The sequence below is a fragment of the Merops nubicus genome, unplaced genomic scaffold, assembly GCF_000691845.1.
Source record: "Merops nubicus isolate BGI_N331 unplaced genomic scaffold, ASM69184v1 scaffold30640, whole genome shotgun sequence".
Taxonomy (NCBI): Eukaryota; Metazoa; Chordata; class Aves; order Coraciiformes; family Meropidae; genus Merops; species Merops nubicus.
In genome coordinates, this window is record NW_008585369.1 from 1 (window position 1) to 18478 (window position 18478).

Consider the following 18478-nt stretch of genomic DNA (forward strand, 5'->3'; position numbering starts at 1 on the left):
CACCGACTCCAGCCTGGGCTCTGCGGCCCCGCTGGGCTCAGGAGGACACGGGCACCCCCAGGAGTCCAGCAGGGAGCTCATCCTCGGGTGCCCGGGCTGCCCGCTCACCTCTGCTGAGGCCGGCCGAAAGCCGAACCCTGTGGGCACGTTCCCGTCTTCCTCGCAGCCCTTCACCCCAGGGCTGAAATGCAGCTCCACGTGGAAACGTTCTTCTGAGGATGGGTCCTGTGAACAGCAGGGGCGGGGAGTAAGTAAAGACATAAACCCCAGCCCCGCTGTCAGCACAGGGATGGTCTGGAGCTGGGCCCCCTGCCATGCTGCTGCAGCACACATCCCAAGCACGTCCTTTTGGGAGGAAAGCGGAAGCAACAAGAAACCACAAACATAATGGCTCTAGGTTTGTCTCATCCAAAAGGACAGCCCTTATGGGCACAAAGCTGAGCCCTTGAAATGGTTGTTATTTTGTGACAACAGCCACCAGACGACCAAAACAGAATCAGGCTGTATGTGTGTGTGTATATATACATGTATGTATACACACAGACCTAAATCATAGCCCCTTCTGATCCACTCCTGTTGCAAAACCAGCACACACTGGGGCAGGGAGGGATCAATTCACTCTTGGACCTTTAGTCACGTTGTTCCAATATTTAAGTAACTGTCTCTGATATTCATTTTTTATACACTTTTATAAAGGAAGACAGAGCTTTTACAGCTCTGTTTACTAATGATGTAAAACCACAAGTTTCACCATTTCTACTGATCAGCAGATTTACACCACTACTAAGAGCTCTATTCACAGCTGTTTGGGGTTTTGTTTTGACAAACAGCACTAAGAAATACCTCACTTCTACCATCAGAACCCCAGAGCAGGTCTGTGACTGTAAGGTTTTAACCCCACAGCCTCTGGCAGGAGGAGACTGCCCCCCTTGCCCATGAGGACCTCCCGCAGCCCCAGACTGAGTCACAGGACAGGCAGTTCAGTGCCCGACCTACTTAGGGTCATCACCATCAGCTTCCCCACTCCAGCTGTTTTTTAAATGATTCCATTTACTTCCTGAAGATAACTTCTCTAACTCTATGAGTATATTTTTAAAATAAAAAAAGTTTACAAATGTGGAATTTCTGGATATTTTCTAGAAATATTTGGAAAAAAAGGCCCAACGTAATTTGGGTTATTTTTTCCTACTGTTCATTTGTAATTAATATTAAGAAACAGCAAATTATTTTGTGTTAGGAAATGTTTTAAAATAGATACTATTACTGCTCAGGGTGGCATTCTGCTTACATGTGACAAGCATTAACTGGGTCACTGCCTCCCACTTAAAAATAAAAATTAGGAGTCGTGTGAATGACCCGTCTGTCTTTACCCACAAGTGGAGGGAGCTCAGCTTACAGACTTCCCAGCTGAACTCCTCTCCCAGGGACTGTGCCTTGCATCACAGCAGGAAGAATTTTTTTCCTACAGCTATATCCCTCACCTTGTTGTTGTCCTCGTAGAGCATGATAACAATCTGGGTCATGTAGTTCAGCTCTGAGATAGCACTCAAATAGTCCATGGCTCTCTTCCACTGCTGGTCTTTGTTTTCCTGATACATACACATAAACAGTCGCATGGAATAAGCAACAGCAGACACCTCACAGCATTCAGTGACATGGGTCTGGGAGAGCTGCTCTCTCTCTCCAGAAGACAGCAACACTGTCAGGGCAAAACCCACCTGCTTAACTCGCATGAAGACAGAGGGCCTTGCCATGAAGGCAGGGTGCCACTGCACACAGGGGCACGCCAGCTACCCACACAGCCCACGTGCACGTTGAGCACATCCAGCTGCAAGCCCTATGCCATGCTGACTGGAGAAAAGCAGAACCCACAGCAGGTTCCCAAACACAGTCATTCTCAAACAGCGCCCTACAGAATGGAGTACTTTAAAGAAATCTCAAAAAAAGTACAAGGGATGAACTTGTGCTAAGGAAGGGACCAAATGAAGTTGCTTTTACACAACGCTGAGTGAAAAGTCTACAGAGCCAACTGGACCCTTGGGCTCCACAAGGCAGAGCAGCCCAGCCCTCACTGCTCCCCAGCACTGCTAGGGAACAGCCATACTCATGCTGCTGTGGGGCACCTCACCACCTCAATGGACAGGGAATGAATCCCAGCAGTGCAAATGAACTCAGATGCAGCTTCATATCCCTGTGCTGGCAACTCGGGGAATAAAGTAGCATCTTATTCAGTGAGCAATTCAGAGGTACTTGCATGATTGCTGCCTACAGATACCCTGAGCTTCCACAGACATCAGAAACCATGCCTGCTGAGCAAGCCCAAACTCCCAAGGCATTTCAGAACACCATGGTTAAAAATGGGAACAAAAATCAGAAAGCTTCTTGAGGAGACTAAAGCAGAGCTTTTCACAGGGTCTGCATGCCCTGCATGCTCCTTCAGGAAGGAGGTTATGAGAACAAGTGAAAGTTAGACAGGATGAGTTAGTCCCCTAAAACTGAGTCTGTCTGGCAGAGAGCACATCCTATGCATTTGCAACTTCAAGTCACTTCCCCTGTAAGCAAACTGATTTTCCTGACTTAGAATTGACAAAGAGTCACTACATAACAGGGCCAAGCTCTTGAAATAAAGGGTTGAAAGAAGCAGGAAGAGAGAATGCCTTCATTCCCATTGTCTCATACTGCTGTCCCCCGCCACAAGTGCTCAGTGGTCTACCAGCACGTTTCAGCAACCCTCAGAGAAAACATGCCTCTGGAGAAGGCAGGCAGGCAGTGCCAGGACTGGGCAAGAACAACCCTCCCACACACCGGCGAGGCAGGAACCTGCAGCGTGCCAACACAGCAGAGATGGAGTCGGCCAGAGGCCACAGATGGCATCACCACTAGGGAAGCTGGCTAGAGGGGCAACCTACAAACATACACTGTCCACCTTAGAAAGGGCCACTGAGAAGAAGCAGGGAGGCTTACTCTGTGAGCACTGCTGGGACACTTACATCCAGGAGCCCCCCGTAGCGGAAGATGCTGAGCAGAGAGTGCACGTGGCTCTCGCTGGTGAAGTAGAGCCGTGTCCGAACGTGGCGACCCGGGGACAGAACTCCTCTGGAGTACCTGAACCAAAACCAGCCCAGTGTTACTCACAGCCTGCTGCCCAACGCCACCCCCCCACAGCAGCACTCTGCACGCCTCGCAGAGTAAGGCAGCCCCATGCTGGGACCTGCCAGACTGTAGCAGGAGCAGAAGAGAGAGAGCACTGGGCACAGAGGCAGCAAGCTTCATGGTACCCTGGCAGAGTGACGGGGTGGAGCAGAGGTGGTCTCATCATACCAGCACTTGCCCCTTGCAGAGACAGAGATGAAGGCACCACCATCCAACCACAGTGAGTTTAAGCTGTGGCACTGTGTGGTCGCCCTGCAGCCTCTGTGTGCCCTGCCATCTCCCTTCTAGTTCTAGGAGCACCAACATGCCTCCCTTTTGATATGTCCTTCAGTGTATGGTCAGTGCCTCCTTCCACAGCAGAACACTGTTCTGGCCTGGTTCCCACATCCTGCTCCAAAGCTGCCTTCCCCACCAGCAGCAGCATGCAGCACAATCCTTACAAGGGATGTAGTTTGTTGACTGACTCATCTTCATGGGTTCTCTGTAGGTCCAGCTGGATCTTTTTAATGAGGGGAAGACAAAAGCCAATAGCAATCTCCAGTTTCTCCTCCTTATTAATCCCATATTCCTGCAGGAACAAAACAACAGATACCCTTGAGCCCTGGTTCTTTGTCACATCCTCACATGAAAGGAGGTTGGACTTCAACTGTCCTGTCCACAAGCACCACTACAGTTAAGCAAGGACAAGAAAGGGAAATGTCACTCAGCACCTCTCTCTTTTTTTTTTTTTTTTTTTCCCCATTTACTACAGAGGAGGAGGACAGAGACACCTCCAAGAACCCAAATCTCTCTAGACAGTATTATTCCCACAGCTGAGGTGAAACTACCATCAGGAAACATCCTCTCATGACACACACAAACTGCCCTGGCACGAGCTTTCATGCAACAATGCTATTTGCAAATATAAAACTTGAAGTGCTATGCTGGAAACAGCCAAACCCTATCTCATCAGGAACACTGTGACAAAGTTTAGAAGACCACTTCTGCCTTACATGGGCAGAAGTGCAATTGGACCTAGCTGGCAGAAGCTAGGCTAGAAAGCTAAGCTATAAAAGAAGCATTTCTGCCAGAAGTGGGACAGAACAATGGGTAGTACAGAGATCCATCACATGTGGCCCTCCTTCCCCCTCCCATGTTCACAGGCATAAACTTTGTGAGAAGCAACTCAACTTTGCAAACAAGAATAACAAACTTGTCAGAACAAGCCTTCGCTTTAACACAGAAATCTCACTTTGCCTGCACAGTCTTGTACGTGGAGAAGGGGATGTTGCTGCAGCACATGTGCTCAGCTGGAAGCTGCACTATAATGCACAGTGATAGCACAGCCAACCTGCTGCATCAGCTCTTCGTTATTCTGGCACTGTCAGAATCCTCATCCAGGAAACTGCCCTGCCACATCTTAAGTCATAAATGGTTTTGGTCTTATACAAACACTAAGAGATATATCTGAGAAATACCGGTGATACGTCATTACCTTGGGGTTTAGTATTAGTGCAAGAGATTAGAATAAAATCAGACAGGGAAAGGGTCAGGAAATGACACCACAGGCATCGTCACACAGGCAGGACGAGCTCTACCTGGGGTATGATCACATCTGCCAGGGCTTTGGAGAGCTTGAAGAGTTCAGCTGTGCCTTCCAGCTTCAGGGCGCAGTTGTGCTGCACGTCGTACTTGATGCAGTCGTAGATGTCGGGGATCTTGCTGATGTCGTAGCGCCCGCTCTTCAGGCGGAAGTCCCGCTCCAGCTTGCTCCAGCGCTGCAGCATCAGCTCCAGAGTCTCACTGTGGTACAGCTGCAGATCTAAGCAGCACAGAACACCACAGCACATTCACACCCGGACTACCTCTGCACAGATGTCAAGTGACAGCTATGACTGAGTTCCCCCAGCACAGAATGGCTCTGATTATCATGTCACCCTCAGGAACCTAAGACTGGAAAAGCCACTGGACTTATTGCAGAGTTTTAACTTGCAGCAATAGGATAATTCCAAAATTCTTGAAGAAAAATGAAGCTTCTTGCCTGTCGGCTTATGCCTCCCATAAATTGTGTTACGTGTCCCACAAATGCCTTTTTAAAACCTCTGCACTGTTATTAGTAAAGTTCTGGAAAACATGCTCTTTATAGTCTTGAGCTCCCCTCCAGGAAATGCTTGAAGAAAAATCAGACACACTTCTCCAGCCTGTACTGCTGCTGGTTCTGTTCACTCTAAGACAAAGATGCACATAGAATTTCAGCTTACTTTAATGTGCTTTTAGCATATTACAGCTTTCTTTAACAGCAGTGGAAAGTGGAATAAAATCCTCCTGCATCAATAGCACATACAGAATTCCACTTTAGAATTTCTCTGCTACGGACAAACCCAAACCACACTGGTGTTTGGGAGTTCTGAACATGCAACGATAAACGAACCTGCCCCAGATCCTTTCCAGTTCTCATGCCCACCTGCAGATTTTGGGTCTTCCAGCCGTTTTTTTATCTGGGAGGTGAGATTCTCTATCAAGGTGAGCACCTGGTTACAAACTTCTACTGGGTTCTGGATAAATGTCATGGAGTTGAGCAGAGAAGCACTGCCTGTAGGTGCTAGCTGGGAGAAGATACCAGCAGAGATTAGTTAATATCTTTACAAACTGGTAACACAAACTGTACTACCTTCTTATTAGGTACAGAAGTTGTGCTCCCAGCTCAGCATAATAAGCTGGCCTATTCCCAGGTGTAGTTAGATGTGTTTTAAAAACTTCCCCAGGACGAAGCTCAGAGGGAGCAAACAACTGCTCCTATCAAATAAGACCTCCCTCCACTGACAGTATTCACTCTTGTCTCACTTGGCTTCTGTGCTTGAGCAGAAGAGCATCACAGAAGATTTAGTAGGTATTTGAGGTGATAAATACGTTCCTTAATGGTAATAGATTTCAGTCCAGTAATCAGATCTCAGAGCCTGGGCAAAACAGTGTTCTGGGGACTTGCTGGAGAAGCAGCTATAGTGCCTGTATTGGTTGCTGTGCTAGATGTAATCCATGCTCCCTATTGTGCAGTTACCTGACACTGATAGGACCACAAAAGTGTTTGCATAGGTCCACAAGACCTGTTCACACATGCACAGAGCACAGATCTAGAGTCTGACAAGGCATACTCCCTGTCCACAGCTACTGGGATTGTTCTGGGCAGCATGCAGTAAACCACAAGAACTCAGAAGAATAAAATGCACTGGAACTTCTAAAGGGAGAGGAAGGTACCACGATGATTCTTGAAGGGTACAGTGGAGCAACACTGAGGATTTTCACTCTGAGAAGGGCAGGGCCTATTAACCTGCCCTCTCCCTTCCTAAGTTCTGTTTATATCCTGCAATTTTGACCAGAACTGATTTCAGACTAACCAAACTACCGTTCACATACCAGCAGGCTTCACATCAAACCACAGGAGCAACACTCTTCTCCCTCCAGATACAAGAAGGAATAAAGCCATAGAGGTGCTTTACCTTCTCATAATCCTCTTCAGAGAAGTCTGCATCCTTCTGCATAATTTCATGCAGTCGTGCCTTCACTCTGTGCTGACAGCTGCTAAGGGAATCGCTGTCACTGTCCAGGAGACCATTCATATTGGCACTTTTCACCATCTGCACCAGGATGGGCGTCAGCTCTCCTTCCAGGGCCAGCAGACCCTAAAGCAACACAGGACAAGATTTCAGCTATGTACAACCCAAGCAACAAGCATTTTTGTTAGTTTCATGGCCAGCCCTCAGTCAACTTGAGTGAAATCTCAACTGTCCTTGAAGAGCAGTGTCACAGCAACAGCACCTACAGTCACCAGTGACTCTGGCATGCATCTAGAGCTATTCAGGGCAAGGGGCCAGCTCTGCCTGTAGCAGCCCCAGACTTGTCTAGGCAACTGTTGAGCAGCCCACTCAGTTTGCTGGAAAATGTTGATACAGCAGAGGTTCTGAAGAACAGCCAAGGCCACTCCAGTTTTCCCCTTGGCTCAGGCTTTGACTGTAGATGAACCTGTCTTCTCGCCAGCCCCCACACTGCACCAAAGACATTTCATCATTCCCCTTTTAAATCCAGCAGTCAAGGAATAACCCCTCTGGCTGGGCAGCCATTCAAGAAGCACTTATTTTGTAGGCAATTAATACTCAGCAACAGGTTTGATGTGCTCTAACATCAAACACCAGCAATACTCCATCAGTAACTCCTCCTCTGGTCAGCGTGCTGTCCTGGTCAGGACACTCGAGGTAACACACATGTGCTGCTACACTGGACTGCCAGTATCCCCCCTCACACTTCCTATCAGCACAGTGCACCACTGTCCTCCCAGCAGGAAGGGGGAAGTTCCCAGGACTGCACCTTCTGGGTTCTCCTTTACAACTGGCATATTTTAAGATGAATGTAGCAGAACTAACAGATGCCCAAAAGAAAGGAAGGACCTTTGCAAAAGCTGCTGCTGTCATCTGGACTCGTCCCTCATCTGAGGCGTAGATCTTGAGATCATGACGATAGGTGCTGTGCAGCCTGAGCAAGCCACACCCGGGGAAGCCAGCGTAATCACCTGCAACAGAGAGCAACCTCTACACTCATATTCTGACACCTGCAAAACTATCAGCTGACTACACTGCTTCAGTCAACAAACTTCACTGCAGTAACAAAGTTATGTAGAGAGTTAATGATTTTCCCAGCCGGCATTTATGCGACTCCAAAATCGACAGTTCTAGCTAAACGTGGTGACTAGAAATCTGATTCAGGCTTTGCTTAACTTGGGCAACTTCATTTTGAGGAAGAAAATAAGCCAAGTCTGACGCTGCCCAAATTCTGCAGCAACCCTCTCTGAACAGTCCACAACTGTTCTGCTAGCCTGAACACCTCTGTGCAAAATAAAGATGCACAAAAACCCCTGCCTGCCTCCTCCTGCTTGTTCTCTGCACAGGAGCAGGTGCTGCTGCCACCAGAACTGCAGGCAAGGCTGCCCAGTGGGCAGGCACTCTGCTCCCCAAGCACAGCCTGCAGAGCCACAGCCGTCCTGTGGCACAAGCTGCCGAGTCACTCACAGGAGTCAGAGCAGGGAGGGCACAAAGCAGCTCGTGCAGCTCGAGTCTGGCCCTCCAAACCCAGTGCAGTGGTGACTCGTGTGCCGCTGCCTGGAATCCCCTGATGATTCTGCACAGTACCCAGTCACTGTAGAAGGCCATCAAGTTCGTTAAGCATGACTTCCCTTTGTGAACCCACGTGCTGACTACTCCCAGTCACCTGCCTGTCCCTCATGTGCCCAGAAAGGGTTTCCAGGAGCGGCTGCTCCATCACCTCCCCAGGGATTGTGGTGAGGTTGACGGGTCCTTCTTCTTATCATTTTTGAAGCCAGAAGTGATATTTCCCTCCTCTCCAGTCCTCAGGCACCCACCCCAGTCCCCACAGCCTTTCAACAGGTGATCTAGGGTGGCCTTGCAGTGACATCTGCCAGCTCCCTCAGCGCTCAGGGGTGCATCCCATCGAGGACCACGTATTTATGGATGTCCAGTTTTCTCAAGTATTTCCTGAGCTGATCCCCCTCCATCAAGGGTAACTCTTCCTTATTCCAGGAGGACATCTTCTCAAATTCAATTTAAACTAGCTTAATTAATTTGAAAATTAATTAATTAAATTGAATTAATTAAACATACAAGTCAAAAATAAGCAGTACCCAACACTGGCCTTGTCAAATCAATACAGTAGCAGTGTATTACTTCTGGCCCTACTTGGACGAAAAAGACAATCTCAGCCTTTTCCTCTCCCTTTGGGCTCTTGTTGATCTGTGTGTAAAGTAAATGCTTTTCAGAGCCACAGAATTATGGTGGAGAAAATACGGAGAAGTTACTTTCCTACCCTCTTGTATCAAGGCAGAATTATCTGTGTTCCAAGATAATTTCCTCTGTTCTCTACATCTGACCTAAATGATACTTGCTGCATCAGAATGTATCTTACTAGAATGGCTCCTCTGTTTTGAACAGTGGCACGTTAGCTGAAAGACTGCTACTGTGCTCCAAGACACACTAAAGTTTAACCACTGAAGCAGACATCTCAACCCAGCCTTATCTTCACCAGGGGAACTCAAAAGAACAAAACCAGTGATGGCCTGAGTCACACAGGCTGCAGAAGGCCACAGATGTCTGAGCAACCCTCACGCTGGCAATGGGTCATCTGGGCGGGACAGCTTGGCACAACCACAGGACAGGGCTGGAGAGCTATAGGCAAAGCTTACCTTGGCCCCCAGGGTACATGCAGCGAAAGGCTCTCCCCAGCTCTTCTGCCTGGACTCTTCCTGCTGGTGTCAGCTCTCCACCCCACTTAAGCACCAGGAGAAGGGATGGGGAAGGCTCTCGGCGAGCTTCTAGGAGACAAACAGGTACTCACTACATCAGATGTCAAAGCTGAGCTTGCAGGGGGAGAGGAGGGGAGGAAGAAGAGATTGTCATCAGCACCTTGCAGAGTGTTCTCAACACAAGCCTGACCCAAAATCCCCAGGAACCAAACCAGCAAGTACAAAATTAAGAGTCACTATTTTCTGAAGGTATAGGCTGACACCCATGAAATTGGAAGCAGAAGCCCTGAGGCACTGTCTGGATATACTGGTACACAACATCATGTGTCACTCCAGCCCTTCACAGGGAGTGTGCAAAGTTAAGATGTGAGTCACTATATAGGTGCATCCAGAGGCTTATAGAGGTCGGATAGCTGCAGACACTCTTGAACAACAGGCCTGAAGATCATGGCAACAACATCAGGTTTCTTTACCTTCATCTTCACTTGCAGCTTTTGGATGTCCATGAGGCAGGTAGGTCAACTGAACCTTACGGTTAATGCCAGAAAAATGTCCATACCTGTCACAGTGAGAGAGGCGAAAATACAATTAAACAAATCAACTCAACTCACCCTTTCCCCAGAGGTCCTAAGGGAGCACAGAACACACAAGAGGTTTTCTGCTGCAACACCAGCTGTCACAGAACATGAACATTTTTGCCATCTTCCTGTGACCTGGCATGTGCCCCAAACAATCCCCCAGATGAAATTCCAAGATACATTTACTTGCCTGCTCTTCAACTGGGAGCACCCTGCGCTCTCGTACCCCACTGGGGCTTTCACCAGCCTTAGTTAATGTCTATCTACATCTCTACCAAGTGAATTAATGAGATCACAGGGGGGAAAAAAAAAAACCAACAAAATAACAATCTGCCAGCCACTCTGAGGATAACCACAACTCTCATGAGCAGGAACAAGCAGGGGAAGGAACCACAGTAAAAATTCATCCTCTGTGCTTGAGCACAGACCCTGCCTGCGTACGCCACAGCAAGCTGTAGTTCTGAGAAAAACCCTTCCTGTTTATAAGGTGCAATCACCACACTGTCTTTTATTTGGGCTATACTAAACCTAAGAGGACACAAACATATTTTCACGTTTTCCAAGCTCCTTTTTGTCAAACATTTGGCATAAGGAGAACCTTATTTAAAACAAGACTTGCTCCAAATTTATCAAAATACTTCAAATCAGTGTGGTCCCTACAGGACTCCAGTTCCTCTCCCACACAAACCAAGCTCAGCTTTGTCTCAGGTTGTTTAGCCAAAACCCAGACACACTTGGAACAAGAATCAGCAGTGGTTCTGATGCCAGGGAGAAAACATCAAGAGCACGGCACCTTTCTTGTGCAGCTGCTAGCGGAGGATGGAGGGGACCCTGACCTGTGGGCAGCCAGCAGCAGCACAGCCTGGTCCTACAGTGCATGCTGCCCTACAGCTGAGACAAACCCAGTGCCCCGAGAGATGAGCCCTTACATCTCCAAGACGCTCTTCAGCTGCTCCAGTTTGGATTTCCTCTCCTCAATCTCACAGTCACTGTGGGTCCCCAGGTCCACCACCAGCTGCCGTGCAATGTCCAGCACTTCCTGTTGGAGAGCAGACAGTCTCAAGCACCCAGCAATTCCGCCTCACACTCACCACCGCGCTCCTGCAAGGCCTCCAGAGGGCTTCACCCAGCACCAGGTCCACACAGACGTGTCATTTTGTAAGACACAACTCAGGCAGGACAAACCTTCACACTGCAGTTTGCTCCATCCCTACTCTGTGCTGCAGCCCTGTTCAGACCCAAGCAGGTGCTTCCAGCTGCCCCACTCCCTAGCCTGGGCCCACCTTTCACCAGTCACAACCACCACACATAGGCAAGCTGCATCAGGTCATCTCCATCCTACAGTCTTCATATCAGCCAGGAACAGTTTCCATTCCGCTCACATACCACCACCCAGCTGAGAGTGCACAAGGTGGGGAATGAGAAAGGGAGTGTTTTTGCAACAGATTGTTGCCCTTTGAAGGGTTTCCACCCTCCCAAATAATTGCCTCGTGATGGGATCCGTATTGCCTGCAGGTCCCACAAAGTAAACCCAGAAAGAACTTCCCTCACCTGTAGCTGCTCTGGCTTCTTCAGCTTCAATTTCCCTGTCTTGTAGCCATCATATTTCTCAAATAATTCAAAGAACCTGAAAAGACAGCGAAGAACCCTCATCCATTTTCTGCTGTTTCAGTGCGACATGGACTGTCATCCCTACATACAAATTCACACCCTGTTCTTCAGGCCCACTAGCTCCTTCCCGTGCTTCAGAAATTCTGCAAAAGACAAGTGCTTCCAGCTGCAGGTACAGAAAGGAAGTGGTCATGAGCTTCCCATTTAGTGGGGCACTTCCCTGTGCAGCCCCTAGCAGTCCTTCACTCTTTCTTTCAGTGTTCACACAGAAGGTGCCAGGACCTTTATGGGGAAAGGAGCCTCCCTCAACTGGGCAGAAAGCATTTGCTCCAATGCAGCCAGGAAAAGGAACCGCCTCCCATGCACTCAGCCCCTCTGCTCCTCCTCGACCCCGAGAACAGGCCCTCCTCACTTCCCTGCAGCACAGCATCTTCTTGCCTTGGCTCTTACCGGGGGTGCTTAACTTCCATCTTCATCTTCTGCTTTGGGGTGCGGTCTCCGTGCCGGATGACTGCGATAACACAGCGAAGTTCCATCCTGAGGAAACACCAGATACACCTGCCAAACGTGCCCCTGCACTCCAGAACCGCCACCAGAAAGTAGTTCCATTCTTTTGACAGCTGCTTTCCTCATCAGTGGCAGAACTTCTCCAACTAGATCAGGCACAAGTGCCAAGGCTGTAAAAACAAGGTACTGCAGACACTGCCTGGTCACCTGGTTTCCTGCCAGGGAAAAGCACCACAGTACTATAACAAGACAGGCAGCAAACCCATCTGCAGCAGAAAGGACCAGACTGGATGTCACAGAATCTACAGAAACTGCATTTGAATTGTGCCACGCTGGTTTTCATGCCCAGCTCGTGGAATGCTCATAGGACCACTTTGAAAGACTCCAGAAAAAAACAACTTGGTTCAGAACAATGCTTATACAGCTGGGGTCCTGTCTTCCTGCAGTAAGAGCCGTAAGTAGGAAGACCCCACAGCAACCAGTCACCTTCAGGAACCAGTAGTGAGGCTGGTTCCTTTCAGAAGGGCTACAAGAGTTTGCTTTTTCAGATACTACAATATCCAACTATTTCCTATAGGATCCCAGAGAAAGAGGGATTGCTTCTACCATTGTCACAAGGTGTCACTGAAGCCAACAGTCCCGTGGCCTGTGCAGCGTTTGTGTTTCCCAGCTTTTGCCCAATGGCCACAAAGGAAGGATGAACACGTCTTCCTCAGCACACTCAGTTTACCTTTCCCATAGCACCTACTCTGTTCACTTCATACAAGTGCACAAGTGTGCTGAGGATCACAAAAAAACTTGTGCCCTTGGTCTTTTAGCCTTATGTGGTGGAAAACTAGTAAGGCCAACAGCATCAGACAAGGGTCTGCCAAGTGTACAAGGGTAATGTGAATACTTCAGCTGTTTTCACCCACTTCACTGGCCGCTCAACACATATTGCCTCCGAGTAGCACTCTACTTAACAGCAAGCCAGCAACAGCAATGCCCTACTCTGTGTCCTGTGCTGATCAAGAATTTGAGCCTTCTGAAAGCCATCTATTACCCCTTTCCTGTGCATGGCTAGGTCTTTCCATGGGCATTTCAGGGTTGCAGCCAACACAGCAGCTGGAGAACACCATGCTACTGAGTGATGTCGATTCCTTGGAAAGGGTTTGCACTTTGTCCCTCATGCAGCCATCACCAGCATTCTTTTGAGAAGATGGCAGATACTCACATGGTGCCTGAAGTCGTGGGGACAATGGGAATATCCTCTGCCTCTGTTGGGATGGACCAGGGAATATGAAACTGGGGAGCCAATTCCCGCATTATTATGTTTCTGGAAGAAATCAGAACACAAAACTCACAAGAAATTCCATTCCTTTGGTTCTCCACCTTCTCCTTAGTGGTGCAGCTGAAAGAGTTGAAGACACACAACTTCTCCTTACCTTCCTTACAGAGACATCTACTACGCCATGGACTAGTTAGGGCACCCCAAAGGGACACCAGTTTCCCTCACACCACCAATACTGCAGCTGGGCTTAGCATCCAATAAGACATATCTAGCTATAGACAAACACAGCTAATGCCAACATAGGCAGGAGCTCCAGAGGCCAAAATAAATAACCCGTTCCTCCCAGAGCCAAGCTTTCACCTGCTGAAAACCCATCTGCAGACTTCTCTGACACACTGAGCAGGATTCCACAGGCTATGAGTTACCTTACCCACTATGAAAACCTGAATTTTACATACCCCAGGATTTTGGCACAGTCGTCGTAGTACTTCATGGAGTTCTTCACGAAGCTGAAGCCGTTCACGTCGCAGACGAAGGAGTGGCCGTTCGCCCGCAGGAGGTCGAACCCACACACCGTTTGCTGCGTGAGGAAGCAGAGGACAAGGGACTCCTGGCTCTCCTGCTCCTCCCTCTAAATCCATTCAACCATTTTGAAACAGTCTGACAAAGACAGACAATGTGTTGCAGGCCAAGACACTATCCACCACTATGAGAAAGAGGCTACAGGGCTGAACAAGCCCACAGCTGTATCAGCACAACTGCACGGGCTGCAGATGGCAGCAGCCACAGGAACAAGTGGCCAAGTACTTCTTCCTGACATTGCTGAACACATCTTGTAATCACACCTAGACCTGCAGACCAATGTGTAAATAAAAGACAAATGTGCACCAAAGCCAGATCAAAAACAAAACAAACAAAAACAAAACAAACAAAAACAAAACAAACAAAAACAAAACAAACAAAAACAAAACAAACAAAAACAAAACAAACAAAAACAAAACAAACAAAAACAAAACAAACAAAAACAAAACAAAACAAAAAAAAAAAAAACCCCAAAAAAAAAAACCGAGGAGAAGACCAAGCCTGCCACACAAACACAACTAGGGAACAATAAAGGTTGGATGAACACAAGTCAGATGGACAGCAACATGATCAGAATCCGATATGAAATGCCCAGAGGTTGGACACCAGCCACCTGCTGGCACAGAGGATATTTGCTGCTGCAGACCCTCCTGCCTTCCCAGTCAACTCTGACCAGCAAACTGCTACAGCTGGCAGGACCAGCTGCACCCAGACAGCACAGACAGCAACCTGCATCAGGCATGGGAGAGTCCCCACCAGAGGCAAACTGGGGTAACACAGCTCAAGCTTTGACACTGACCGACATTTGACTCAGACACTGGTGGGCTATCCTGATTGCAAAGGAGGGAAAGCACTGACCTTAAAGGCTACACAGACTTTCCGAGCAACGAGTTTCTCCATGGCAGTCAGCATGACGGGGTAACGGATCTCCTTCCCCTCGCTGTCCCGCTCCACCTTCCCGTCCAGCGCAGGGGACTTGCGAGCCTCCGCGTGGGCATAGTCCGGCCCCACCGTGTACACCTGAGAGGAGAAACGGTCACACCTGGCACAACCACCCAGACCAACTGCAGCTGCCAGCAGGCACCTCTGCTGCAGACACAGAGAGAAGATCAGAGGGTCTTGTGCACTCCTCCTGTTACAACCTACAGCACATCCGCTCCCTGCTTTAGGGTCCAAGCTCCTCTACAGCTAAACAAACACTTCAGAATCTAAGCAGGACTGCTCACCCTCCAGCTATGGCAGGCCTGGGGAAGGAAGGAGCTATTCCAGGATTCTCCTTACCTTTACATCAGTGCCATCTGTAGGCATGAACTCCTCATAAATGTATGAGCCCGTCTTCCTCACGCTGCTCTCTGGGGAGTACACACTACTGCGGCTGCCAATCTGGAAGCACAGAATAAACACCTCAGGGAAAAGCATCAGGCTCCTTTTCTTAGACAGAAGAACAAAAAGCACAAGTTTCACCCTATACGTAGAGAATTAGCAGAACAACTCTCAGAACCCCCAGCTACTACAGCATGTTTATCTACGGAGGACAAAAGAGACCCCAAACACAGACAGTAGTCTTTTTCCAGGTTTAAAAGAGGAGAAAAGTTATTATGGATCATTAGATTGATTCCAATCACTACAAGGATATGGAACAAAAAATTGTGTATAAAGACCTGGAAAGCAGGGAGCTTAGCTAACAACCGAATGAGAAGAAATGATGACAGGTGACAATCAGATCAATTTAACTTTCCTCTAGGACAGCTGGCTGATCTTATAGGCAGAGCATGATGTTGTTTTCATCTTTAGTAAGGCTTTGGATACAGCCTCAAGTGGCATGTCTGCATATTAGCTAAGGAAACAATCACGTTAAGATTATTAATGGCAGGTGTGGAACTGGCTGGAAAAAAGGTCACAGCTATTGGCTGTTCACTGGCAAAGTGGAGGAAGAGAGTGAGGGCAGACTCCCTGTGGAATCTGGGAATAAATACTGCATTTATCACATCTGCAAGCTACACTAAGCTGGGAAGGGCAACAGTGATGTTAGAGGAGACGAACATAAGTATCTTGATAAATGGAGGAAGTGATCTGGAAGAACCAGCATGCAATTCAATAATGGGCACAGTTCTCCATCACTGTTGAGACAGAACACAGGTCAAAGAGAGGATGGGGAAGGCAAAGTCAGCACTGCCACTAAAATGCATCCTTCTGCAATTCCCAGGTAGATGGGTTGAAGTAAAAGCTACAAGAAGGTGTAGAATTCCCCAACACAAAACCTTCCTTCCCCCTTCACCTGGCCCAGCACGCCCCTGAGAAGCCACGTGGGTCTCAGAGCCACAGCTCTGCTGGCTCCAGCAGCAGGACTGGAGTGCCCCTCCTCACCTTGCGGAAGAGCCGCTGGCTGCCCCCGCCCGCCGCCGTCGGGTAGTAGATGTACACGTTGTGGTCCTCAGCACTGACAGGCTTCTCCACGAAGGGCTTGGGGAAGACTGCGCCGTTCACCTCCACATGGTCCTCTCCCTCCACCAGGCTGCACTCTGCAGGCAGAGCAGGCAGCAGCGTTAGGAACGGGCGGACAGCCCTAGGGCAGATACGAAGCCCTCTGGTCCTGGCCTGGCAGTCAGTTTTGCTGCTGGGACCTTTGTCCTCAAAACCCAACAGACTTCTGAATTGTACCTCTTGCAGCTGATCATCAGTACCTGCTCTCTGCAGAATATCTTAAGTAGCACAATGTGTGAAAATGGCTTTCAGTGGAGGCCAGACACTGACCTTCTGGTCTGTCAGGGTCCCGATTGAGCACGGCATAGCGGGGCAAGTCTATGCCCTCTTCTTGAAGGATCCGATACACTTCACGCCTGCAGAGGACAGAAACGGTGTCAGAAGAGTTTAGAAGGTCTTCAGTACATGTCAAGGGAAAGACTTCTCTCTCACTAATGAAGAACAAAGTCAAATGAACACAAAAGAGACTCAAGACAGAGTGCAAATACTTCTCAGTGCATGCTTTCCAGGTAAGACCCACAGTCTATGGGGCATGCCTCAGTCCTGCTCCAGACAGAGGTGTCCCAGGGTAAATCTCTACCTGGCCTAAAGGTAGATGCTTATTTACTAGCACATGTGCAATCCCCAGCAAGACACCCACCCAGATCTCCCATCTCGAGGGGTGCCCTGTCACACTAAGCTGCTCAATGCCCAGGGCAGACAGAGGCAGCACAGCCTCTTCTCATCCTGTGTCAGTGGAGAAACTGCATTTCTTTTCCTAGTTACACTTTGGGGTGCCTGTCAGCACCCACAGAATACCACTCATAACCCAAAGACATGGCAGCAGGTCTGGGGTCTGGTACAAGCCCTACCCAAAGCGGTGTGGCTGTACGTACCAAAGTATGTAGCTGCTGGTGGCTTCTACCATGAGCTGATCCAGAAGCCTCTTGAAGTGTCTGCCCAACTTACCCTCTTCAGAATCTGACCTGGCCTCACTCACAATTTCTGTCCCAGAACCACATCCCACTACTTGGCTCTCCTACTCAGACACTAGTTTGCTTGTCCTAGCCATGGCAGTCTTCTTCTGTGAGACCTCTTCCATGTCCTACTTCATCTAGCCATTCCTTACAAGACATTTTCACCAGAAAATAAACAGGTCAAGTCTCAATGGTTTTACCCTCGAATCTCATCCCCTCCACGTCTTGGAGAAACAATCCCCAAAAGCCATTGCTAAGGTCCCCTTCCTCCCCATCTCATTCATTTGCTTGTGGCCAGGAAGACAAAGTTTGGAGAGCACGCTGAGGAGAGGAATCAGATAAAGGAAGGGGAAGGGGCTTTAGTGGACCACACCTACCTGTCCTGGATATAATACTGCATATCAAGGTCATTAATCAGAAATGGCTTGCACAGCTTGGCATAAGCAACCGCTTTATCCAGGGGGAACCCTGAAATGCAGGAGAGGGTGGGGAAGAATGACTGGAAGGTCCCTTGCCTGGATCTCAAGTAGGCTAAGGCCTGCCACAGACTCTTACCCTTGGAGTGGAACGATATTAGGCAGTCACAGGAGGGCCAGTTCTCCACCGGTTCGTTCAGAATAACATCTTCCCCCATAATCACCACTGTGATATACTCAAACTTGCACAGACGCTCCAGAATCTGTGTCATGGGCTTTGACTTGGACTTTTTGGTCATGGCACAGATTCCTACCACAATCTGCCGTTCAGGTGGCTAAGGGAAGACAGAGTTCAGTTTAGTACAGGATCAACTGCTTCACCGAATTTAAACTGTAACAGTGTAGAAATGTAGCACTACAGAACAAACTAGAAATTCTCTTCCAACCCTATGCACTCACAGCTCTTGCTAGACTCAAACCCATACTCACTTCCAGTTCCCACCAGAGTCCCCTGGGGAACATCACTGAGGAGCAGTCAAAAACAACTGCTTCACAGGATCACAGAACAGTGGGGGTTGGAAGGGACCTCTAGAGATCATCCCATCCAACCCCCTTGCCAAACCAGGATCACCTAG

General features: G+C 48.7%; 1 protein-coding gene across 1 annotated transcript in view; it reads right to left on the reverse strand.

Moving 5' to 3' along the window:
- Positions 1-108: 108 nt before the first annotated feature.
- LOC103779687 (inositol hexakisphosphate and diphosphoinositol-pentakisphosphate kinase 1-like) overlaps positions 109-18478 on the reverse strand; it is a gene marked incomplete at its 3' end in the record, with an annotated part of 20027 nt that continues 1657 nt past the window's right edge. Inside the window, exons 2-22 of the mRNA XM_008947335.1 lie at positions 17983-18178; positions 17805-17895; positions 16742-16827; positions 16355-16509; positions 15269-15370; positions 14846-15007; positions 13864-13985; positions 13349-13450; positions 12079-12165; positions 11569-11644; positions 10947-11056; positions 9913-9998; positions 9380-9508; positions 7575-7696; positions 6630-6812; positions 5597-5738; positions 4731-4954; positions 3594-3721; positions 2991-3105; positions 1482-1589; positions 109-225 (exon numbers count right to left, since the gene is read on the reverse strand). Of these exons, the coding sequence (XP_008945583.1) occupies positions 109-225; positions 1482-1589; positions 2991-3105; positions 3594-3721; positions 4731-4954; positions 5597-5738; positions 6630-6812; positions 7575-7696; positions 9380-9508; positions 9913-9998; positions 10947-11056; positions 11569-11644; positions 12079-12165; positions 13349-13450; positions 13864-13985; positions 14846-15007; positions 15269-15370; positions 16355-16509; positions 16742-16827; positions 17805-17895; positions 17983-18178 (2643 nt within the window). The remainder of the gene's footprint in view (positions 226-1481; positions 1590-2990; positions 3106-3593; positions 3722-4730; positions 4955-5596; positions 5739-6629; positions 6813-7574; positions 7697-9379; positions 9509-9912; positions 9999-10946; positions 11057-11568; positions 11645-12078; positions 12166-13348; positions 13451-13863; positions 13986-14845; positions 15008-15268; positions 15371-16354; positions 16510-16741; positions 16828-17804; positions 17896-17982; positions 18179-18478) is intronic.